Genomic DNA, 9,009 nt, shown 5'->3' with positions numbered 1-9,009 from the left:
GCTTTTTTTTTTTTTTTTTTTTTGCCGGGATCTTCCCGGACCGGGGCACGAACCCGTGTCCCCCGCATCGGCAGGCGGACTCTCAACCACTGCGCCACCAGGGAAGCCCATAAGTGCAATTTTTAATATATAGAATTAAAATTTAAATACGACTTTAATAAATTAACTGCTACAATAAAATTTAAAATTACACTTGAAGATGTGTAAAAAAATATATTACTCCCCTCTTCTCCTCCCTGCCTGGAACAGAGGCAGTAGGGAAGCTACTGGCCTCCTCCGGGGCTTCAGCAAACCTCACGCGCAGGCAGCGCCTTGGCCAGCCCGGCCAGCTCGCGAGGACCCCATACGGCCAATATGGCTGCGCCCGTACGGCAGGCGCGCAGCCTGCTCGGGTTGGTGACGACCCTAGGCCCGGGCTCCCGCGGCTACCGAGCGCCTCCGCCCCCGCGCCGCTCAAGGGGGCCCTGGTGGCCCGACCCGGATGACCCACTGACCCCGCCCTGGCAGCTGGGGCCGCGCTATGCAGCTAAGCAGTTCGGGCGGCATGGCGCCGCCTCCGGGGTGGCCGCCGGTTCTCTGTGGCCTTCGCGGAAACAGCTGCACGAGCTGGAGGCTGAGGAGCGCGAATGGTACCCGAGCCTGGCGGCCATGCAGGAGTCGCTGCGGGTGCAGCAGCTGGCCGAGGAGCAGAAGCTACAAGCCAGGTGCGTGCGTGCGGTCGGGCAGGCGCGGGGCTGCGGGCCGTGGGTGAACTGTGTCCCAATAGCAGTACTTAGTCCATCGGGCAATTTATCGCGGGGTTTGCATGAAGTATTTACGTGAATCTTCACCTAGATACAAAACAGACTTCTGAATAACAGTTCATTTAGTCATTCATCAACAAATCTTTACTGAGCGCCTACTGTGCGCAAGGCCTTGCCCCCCCTACTGAGGACACAGCAGGGAACAAAACAAAGATAATTTCAGGTGTCGACAGAGAGCCATTAGGAAAATAAAATTGGGTGGAGAATGCATGCCTGAGGGAGACTTCGGTTTGGTAAGCCTCAGGCCTGAGAATTTGACGTTTAAATGTTTAAGCAGAAACCTGAATGATGAGTGGTAGTCAAAGGAAGATCGTAGGCAGAGCGTTCTCAGTAGCGGGAACAGCTGGTGCAAAGGCCCTGAGGTAGGAATGTGTTTTAAGGAACAGCCTGGACATTAGTGTAGCTGGGGAAGAGTGGGAGGTGATTGGGCATGGAATCAAGGGCAGAGGTCAGCCTTGGAGGCAGGTCTGAAGGATTGGGAGTAGAATGGAAGCAAGACCAGGGACACTGATTGTGCCACTTAACCGAAGGGAGGGGGCAGCCAAAGGCAGGCAGGTGTGTTCCCGGTGTTTATTGTTCTTGTCCTCACAGCAGCTCTAAGAGGAAGAGGGAGCCACCCTTATTTCAGAGATAGGACACTGAGGCCTAGGAAGGTGAAGTCACTTGTCCAGTCACTTAGGTAGTGAACGGTGGAGTTAGGATGTGGACACCTCTCTGATAACCTCAGTTATCCCAGCTAGTTGACCCTGCCAGGGGGCTTTCAGCTTCATGTTTCTAATTCTTAAAATGGGACAGTGACTCACGCCTACAAACTCACAGGATTGGAGGGAAAGGTCCAATCCATTTCTTGCCTTCACTTCTGTCCCTCGAAGTAGGCCTGCCATACAGTGGTTGCTCAGTGATGTCTGTAGGACGGAGGCGTGAGCTGTGGGAATAGCTGGCATAACACGCAGCATAACATGCGACATTCAGTAGACAGCTCAGGGAGACGTTGCGTTGACTTGGGGTCTGCTCCTAGGAATTACCGGGGCTTGGTTCTCTCATGCTCAAGGCTACACATGTTGGTTTCTCTTCCCCGCCTCTCTTCACTTGTCAAGAATTTTTCTTCACAGTTTTAATGGTCACCATAAGTCTTCCCGGTCTTTCATCTGGAGATGTGGGGGCGTTGGGAGAGGCAGGATGTGGGCAAAGGCTTGGGGGTGGGGGTGGGGTGGATGGGTACTGCTCTGGCTGCCCTCACTGACCACTCTCTTTCCCCTGCAGGGAGCAGCTCATTGAAGAGCGCATGGCCAAGATGCCACAGATGATTGAGAACTGGCAGCGGCAGCAGCAGGAGCGCAGGGAGAAGGAGCAAGCAGACAAGGAGCGGAGGGCTCGGCTGCAGGCTGAGGCCCAGGAGCGCCTGGGATACCACGTGGACCCGAGGAGTGCCCGCTTCCAGGAGCTGCTGCAGGACTTGGAGAAGCAGCATCGCAAGCGCCTCAAAGAGGAGAAACAAAGAAAGAAGAAGGAGGCACGAGCTGCTGCGATGGCCGCTGCTGCAGCCCAAGACCCAGCAGACTCTGCAACACCCAGCTCCTGAGTTGTGTTCTTTCCCAATAAAACCTGCTGCCTGATAGCCCCACCCCTGAAGAGCTCTGCATCCTCTTATCACACCCCTCCCTGGGCACCCTGGTTCTTTCCCCAGCACCTGGAGCCAGGGAATCCCCACCCTTCCCTGACTCTGCTCACTTAGGGACTCTAGGCCATGCCGACTAACTCTGGGGCTTCAGGGGGAGTGAAAGGGGGATGCAATGGGGAAATAATGGAGGAGCAGATGGCAGAGGAGAAGAGGGCTTCTGTTTACCAACATTAATCTCCAGTAATTAGCCAATTACCAGGGGGGAAGTGTAGCCAAAACAGACTGTGGTGATGATGGTGGGGGGCAGGGAGAAGCAGCCCTTCCAAGGCTGAGCCAGGGCTGGGGCTCATTGCCTGGGAGTGAGACAGCTTGGGGGAGGGGGAGTGAAGACACTGGGAGCCACAATCTGCAGAGGTTGACAGACCCCTCTGCCCCTTCATGGCATTCCCGCATCTCCTGTGTCCAACTAGCCCCAGACCCATACAAGCTGGAGTGAGAAGCCCCAGCAGGCACAAACCACAGGACTGGCTTTTAAAACTTTATTCACTTCAAAATCTTTTATCAGAGACACGGTTCTGTTCTGGGGTGGGGGGTGGCCTTGACCTCCAGAATGACTCTGATGTTTCCCCTTCCCCAGGCAAGACAAACCAGACCTCCTCCTCCCCAGCAAAAGGATGCAGGATGGAGGCCAAGGCCACACCATGGAGGGGTCTTGGGCCTCTGAGTGCTCACCCTAGATGGAAAGATTTGGGCCACTCCAATGGAGAATCAAAGTTTGGAGCTCCAGCTACCCCTCACCCTGCAGGAGGGCGGGGGAGCTCTCAGGGGCTCTTTGGGGGGATGGGGAAGCAAGCAGCCGCCTCTCCATCTGGCTGCAGGGAGCTGGGACAGAGGCCAAGAGGGGCCCATCTGTCACCTCCAGTCCTGCCAGCTCCTTGGAGCAGGCTGGGCTCGGGTGGGGGATGGGAGGACAGCTGTCTGGCCCAGGTCTTCTCAGGCCAAGATGGGAATGCGGGGCCACTTTAGGAGAGTGGGAAGTTGGGGTGGAGTGTTTTGGTTTTTATTAAGTTTTTGATTTTTTTTTCCACTTCTTAAATAAACATGAATATATATATATTTTTTTCTTTTATAAAACTTTTGTGGAGTTGGGGGTGGGGAGGAGGGAGCGGTGGGCGGCCTGGCCTCCCGGCATCACTCGTCATCAAAGTTCTGACTCAGGAGGAAGTTGGCAGCCAAGTTCTCGTTTTTTTCACAAGCGAAGTAGGCCTGGATCACCAGGCTCTCTGGGAAGCCCAGGGCCTTCAACTGCGGGAAGATGGGCAGGTATGAGCAAGAGGTAGGGGCCCTGCCCACCCATGAGGTCACCCCTCTCAGCTAGATCTCTTACCCTCTCTATAGCCTCTTTTTCCTGCGGTGTCACCTGGATGTAGTTCATCTGTGGGGCCTCCTCGCCTATCGCGCCCACCTCACCCTCCACATCCGAGATGTCTGCCAGCTCCCCAGGGGGCTCGTTCAACATCTGGATGAATTGCTCCTGGTGCCGGCTGATTTGCTGTGGGAGACAGAGAAAGTGGTGGTGACCCACAGCCCTTGTCCCCCGCTTCCCCAGGTCCCTGTCACAGCCCTTGCTTTTTCTTTCATTCACTCAGCAAATATTTAGAGGGTGTCTATTCTGGCCAAAGAGCCACACGTGGACATGGGCCCTGTCCTAGAGGAGCTGATGTTCCAGGGTGGAGAGGCAGGCCGTAAACAAGCAAGCAAGTTGACAGCAACTTACAATGTAAATACTGGGCATAACATACATTAGGGTAGATCTTGGGCTGGGAAAGACACTTTAGGCCAGGAGCGAGGGCCCTGTCAACTATTGGATGGGGAAGGAAGTTTCCCTCCACGTGGAGCAAAAATCAAGTGCAAAGGCCCAGGGATGGGGTCCATTTGGAAAATTCCAAAAGCAAAAGATCCATGTGGCAAAACAGTAAACCAGGAAGGGAAGGAGGAAGCAGAAGATCAGATCAGAGAGGAAGGGACCAGATATGCTTTCTTCTAGTGTGACGGGACACCACAGTGGTGAGGATTAAATAGGGAAAGACATCTGTGTACCTTTTAAAAAGATTAACTCATCTGGGTGTTGCATATCTGGGGGTTCTAATATGCCACTCTCTATTTTTATGTACATCTGAAAATTTACACATCAAAGGAAAAAGTGCTTTTTCAGGAATCTGGCTCCTAGTGGAGAATGGACCGTGGGGGCTGTGCAGATGCAGAGAACTGGGTGGTGGCTGCCAGGGGACCTGGGAGAAGATTAGGTGGCAGCCACAGAGGTGGAGTGCAGGGCTGGGCTGAGTGAGATGTTCTGGAAGTAGAGCAAAGAGGACAGGTGAGAGACAACCCCAGCAGGCCCCCAGTGCCTGGGGCTCAAGCAACCCCAGGTCCTTGCGGGGTTACGGAGGGCTGGGAGGATCTGTTCTGGTCTTGGATATCTAGAAAGCATTTTCATGGAGGTATCAAGTCAGTCACGGGAGAGCATGGCATCCAGAGGGTCCAGACTGGTCATATGGATTTAAGGGTCGCCACAGACTGAAAGCCTCAGGATTGACTGCAGATAAATGGAGATGCGCAGCCCTGGCCCTCCAACATCTGGAGGTGAGCGGGAGTCAGCACAGGAGACTGAAAAGTCGGCGGTAGAAGCAGCAGATGCCTGAACCAGGAGAGGCAGGTTTTCACAGAGGACCCAGGAGACCCTGTCACACCCAGGGGCCACTGCCCCTCCGCCTAGGAACCTTCAAGGACAGGATGGAGCCTTGCTGAGCACGGTGGTCCCAAAACCAACTAGGGCACACACAGCAGTCCTGGGTGCTGCCATACAACCCTATGAACATTCAGAAAGCAACAGCTAAACGCAGAGTGGAGCCAGAGCACAGGATCCAGAGACTGGAGGCAGACACACCACCAGTTGCCAGGCTGCTCCAAGCCTCTGACATCTTCCTCCATGGAGTGGAGATGACAGTAGCACCCACACCTTACAGAGTGGTTGAGAGCATTACATGAAACCACGTAGGTCATTAGGTCGCACAGAACAGCAGAAGACTGTCGTTAGTCCTGCTTTCCAAGCATAGAGACGCCTACATACCACGCTGGGCCAGGCTCACTCTCTGGGGCTGTGGTACCCACAGGAGAAGGGAGATGGTACCTGCACTGACTCCCTCTGCCCCCAGGCCTGTACCTGTAAAAGCTGGGGGTTCTCCTGGCCCAGCTGCTGAAGCAGGGCTGGCAGCAGCGCCGGGTTCTGCTGAATCACCTGCCGCATGTTCTGGAACTGGGGCTGATCCCGCAGGAATTCCAAGGGGTTCTCTCCTGCTGGCAGGAGGAAAGGGTGTGGTCAGATACCACCCTGGGCTCCCTGAAGTATGGGGGGTTGGGATGAGTCAGGTGCCTTGACAGCAGACACCCCACATGCACACCTCCCAATCCACTCACCTGCTTCTGTGGCTGGCTGCTCGGGTACTTGGCTCTCCTGGACAGAACCGTGTTCCGGCTCGGGGCTCCCAGGAATTCCCTGTCAGGGGTCCTATTTAGTTCAAAGCACAGACTGCCCACTGCCTCCTTCCTGCATACTCAGCCCTGGCGGGAGACACGTGAAGCCTCTGCTCTGCCCTCCACAGGTCCACCCCATCGCTCATGTCCAGGCTCCTGCAGGAGGTCTTTCCTGGCTAGAACCATAACCCAAAGGCTTTTGGGGGCAGATTTTGACCAGCCATCAGGGCACCGAAGCCTGCATGCTCCCTTGAGGACTCCCCAGGCAGCAGCAGCCCCACCTCACCGTGAGTAGATATTCCACGGCCCGGTGGGGATTGTTATAGCTGGCCCTCAGGGCAGCCACGACCCGCTCCCGCTCGTAGCCCATGGACATGATCTCCGTCAGCATCGTCTCGTACTCAGAGCCAGTCACTGTGGAGGAAGTGGCAAAAGGTGGGTCACCAAGGAGAGGGAAGGACAGCTCCCAGGCCCTCCCACACCCCCACAAGGCCCAGCTGATGACTGGGGCACCCAGTCATTTTCGCTCTGGGGACCACCCACCCACCTAGCGTGGAGGCCGCGTCTTCCTCTCGCCCGCTGCTACCTGAAGAGGGAACAGAGCTGCAAATTCAAGAGAGAGAAATCGGACCCTGGCTTCTGGTGGCTTGCCCTCCCCCAAGGTGTGTGGAACCACAAACGTGGGCGCTGAAATGTGCCGGAAAGACAGGGCCCAATCTGGGGCTGCTGCTCCCTGCCTTACCCGGACACAGACTCCGGGGAGGTCGTGGGGGCTGATTCCTCCGATGGGCTCTTGTCCTCTCTGGCGGTAGGTGGGGGATTGGACATGCCTGAGGCAGGGGCCGATGGGAAAGATGTGGAAGACTCCGGGGCAGCAGTGGGTGAAGCCTCTGGGGGTACTGAGGTGCCTGGGCTAGTTTTGGCCTGTGACACCCAGAAAAAGGGAGCAGGCATCAGTAACTCTATCTAGCCCCAACATCCTTCCACATCTCAGCCCCACCCTGTTCATGGCTAATCTCTCTTGGGCACACATGCTCTTTGCCAGCTCCCCAGCTAATCCACCCATCCTCCCAACCAGCATACATCACCCACCTTGGTCACCATGACGACCACGAAGTTCTTCTCATCGATGTGATAGTCCTTGATGGGGACATCATCGCTCAGGATCTTGCCAGCATAGATGAGTTTCTGTCCAGCCACGGGGAAAGCATCACGACCCTTCTCAGCTTCTATCTTCTCCTTCAGCACCTTCACCTGGAGGAAGGGGTAGACAGTCACTGCAAACCCCGAGATTCTCTCTTCCCTTCTAGTTTGGGGGCAGGGGGGAGGCTGCATGCCCTGATGGCTGAGAAGCTAAGCTTCATAATCAAGCATACTAGACCATTCCACCATTAAACAGAATATTTGCTGAACACCTGATATGTGCCAGGTGCAGTTTTAGACACTGACGATACAGCAGAGAACAAAACTCAATACAAGTCCCTGTTCTCATAGAGATGACATTTATTTGAGGGAAGAAAAAACACATATTTCAGATGATGTAAACATGATGAAACGCAAATCAAAATAAACGGGAGATAGGACCATTCCTCACTCCATGCTGCTGAGTGACCTTTACTAAGAGAATCCTAAGTTGACATCTCTATTGTAAACGTACACGGGTCACAAGTTTATTAAAGCCTCATATTAACTGAGTGAAACAGTTACCATTAGCCTCATTTTATATTTGAGAAAAACAGAAGTACAGACAGATTAACCAACTTGCCCCAAATCAAAAAGTTAGGCTGGTCAAAAAATCTGAGTCTGTTTCCTTTTCTACAAAAAGTGAACTTCAATGTCTCCCTCGTGGGGGAAATTGTGCAAAAAGTGACAAGTACATATGTTTGTTAGGTCCTAAGTCTCTTTTCAGCTAAAAGGACAGCATCATGTTTAGACCGTGGGCTCTCACTTGAGGCAACTCCGAATTGAAACCGCTCTGCCATGACTTGCTTTGTGCATATGCAACTATACCGAAGTTCTTTAATCCAAGTTTCCGCATCTGTGAAGTGAGGAGACTCAGAGTCCCCAAATGACAAGCCTACTTCGCAGATTTAGTAAGATAACATAAAAACGCTCAGCGACTGGTGAAGAACAAACACGGACCACTGAAACTCAAGACCGTTTATTATTATCGTCGTTGCTGTCATCACCCGGCATCTCCTGGTCACTACTCCCAGATTCGGCCACCAATGTCCCGAGGAGAAGCCTACAAAGCTGGGAACTCGGAGGACCCATCCCAGAGCAGGCCGGCCGGGAATCCGAACCCGCGGCTCCCGCGCCCCGCGAAGACACTGACATTGGACCCGGGGCCTGGCGGGCGCCCCGGGGGTGGAGCCTCGCCTGGAGAGAGATCCAAGAGCTCCGCCCGAGCCACCAGGGGCTGAGCCGGGGACCATCAGGGTATCTGGGAAAGTCAGGCCCGTTGGGAGAATGTGCACTGCCCGGCGCCGCGCCGTCTTCCCCGCCTCTCTTGTCAGGATCCCGGCCTCCCCGCCCCCACCCCATGCCCGGCACCCGTCGCTCCCGCTCCCGGGCTCCGGCCTGGCTCGCACCGTCTCATCAGGCTCCATGCGGATCTTGAAGGTCTGCTGCTGCAGCGTTTTGAGCGTGATCGTGACGGCCATGGTGGGGCCCGAGCGACGCGGCGGCCCCGGGATCCTCACACAACATGCAACTCACGCCGCCGCCATCTTAGCGCCCAGCCGCGCCGTAAGCCGACCGCTTCCGGGGCAGGCGGTGCGCGCGCCGACCACCGCAGCACGTGTCCTGAGCGCGCCCCCTTTGCCTTCGTGAGCATGCACAAGAGAGCGGCCTCGAGCCAGGCATGCGCAGACTAAACTCTGCTCAGGGGGTGGGGGGGGCTTCTCGCTCAACTGTCACGTGGCTTCCTGCGAGTGACGCCATGCCCGTTAGCGGTGACGTCATGCGGCCACAAAATGGCTCCGACGTCCCCATTGTCAAGCCTACGAGTTTCATTTATTTGTTGACGTTGAACTCTTCATGTACTTGTTA

General features: G+C 55.1%; 2 protein-coding genes across 3 annotated transcripts; one reads left to right on the top strand and one right to left on the bottom strand.

Moving 5' to 3' along the window:
- The first annotated feature begins 325 nt into the window (after positions 1-325).
- Positions 326-2,427, top strand: GADD45GIP1 (GADD45G interacting protein 1). The gene is made up of 2 exons (XM_022558592.2): positions 326-704; positions 2,067-2,427. The coding sequence occupies exons 1-2, from the start codon at positions 355-357 to the stop codon at positions 2,383-2,385; spliced, it is 669 nt and encodes a 222-aa protein (XP_022414300.1). The 5' UTR covers positions 326-354; the 3' UTR covers positions 2,386-2,427.
- Positions 2,428-3,490: 1,063 nt separating this feature from the next.
- RAD23A (RAD23 nucleotide excision repair protein A) lies at positions 3,491-8,771 on the bottom strand. Of its 2 annotated transcripts, none has more exons than XM_022558589.3 (9): positions 8,550-8,771; positions 7,051-7,212; positions 6,701-6,882; positions 6,506-6,561; positions 6,245-6,372; positions 5,902-5,980; positions 5,648-5,781; positions 3,812-3,976; positions 3,491-3,729 (listed from the first exon to the last, which is right to left on the bottom strand). In XM_022558589.3, the coding sequence occupies exons 1-9, from the start codon at positions 8,619-8,621 to the stop codon at positions 3,616-3,618; spliced, it is 1,092 nt and encodes a 363-aa protein (XP_022414297.1). In that variant the 5' UTR covers positions 8,622-8,771; the 3' UTR covers positions 3,491-3,615. The 2 variants fall into 2 exon arrangements, with proteins under 2 accessions (XP_022414297.1, XP_022414298.1); XM_022558590.3 differs by having other exon boundaries at positions 5,648-5,778; positions 8,550-8,769.
- Positions 8,772-9,009: the final 238 nt, after the last annotated feature.

The sequence above is a fragment of the Delphinapterus leucas genome, unplaced genomic scaffold (assembly GCF_059928025.1).
Source record: "Delphinapterus leucas isolate spDelLeu-1000000601 "Yukka" unplaced genomic scaffold, BTC_Dleu_Yukka2 spDelLeu_asBTCV2_sq25, whole genome shotgun sequence".
NCBI lineage: Eukaryota > Metazoa > Chordata > Mammalia > Artiodactyla > Monodontidae > Delphinapterus > Delphinapterus leucas.
This window is presented reverse-complemented; position numbering and strand designations above follow the sequence as displayed.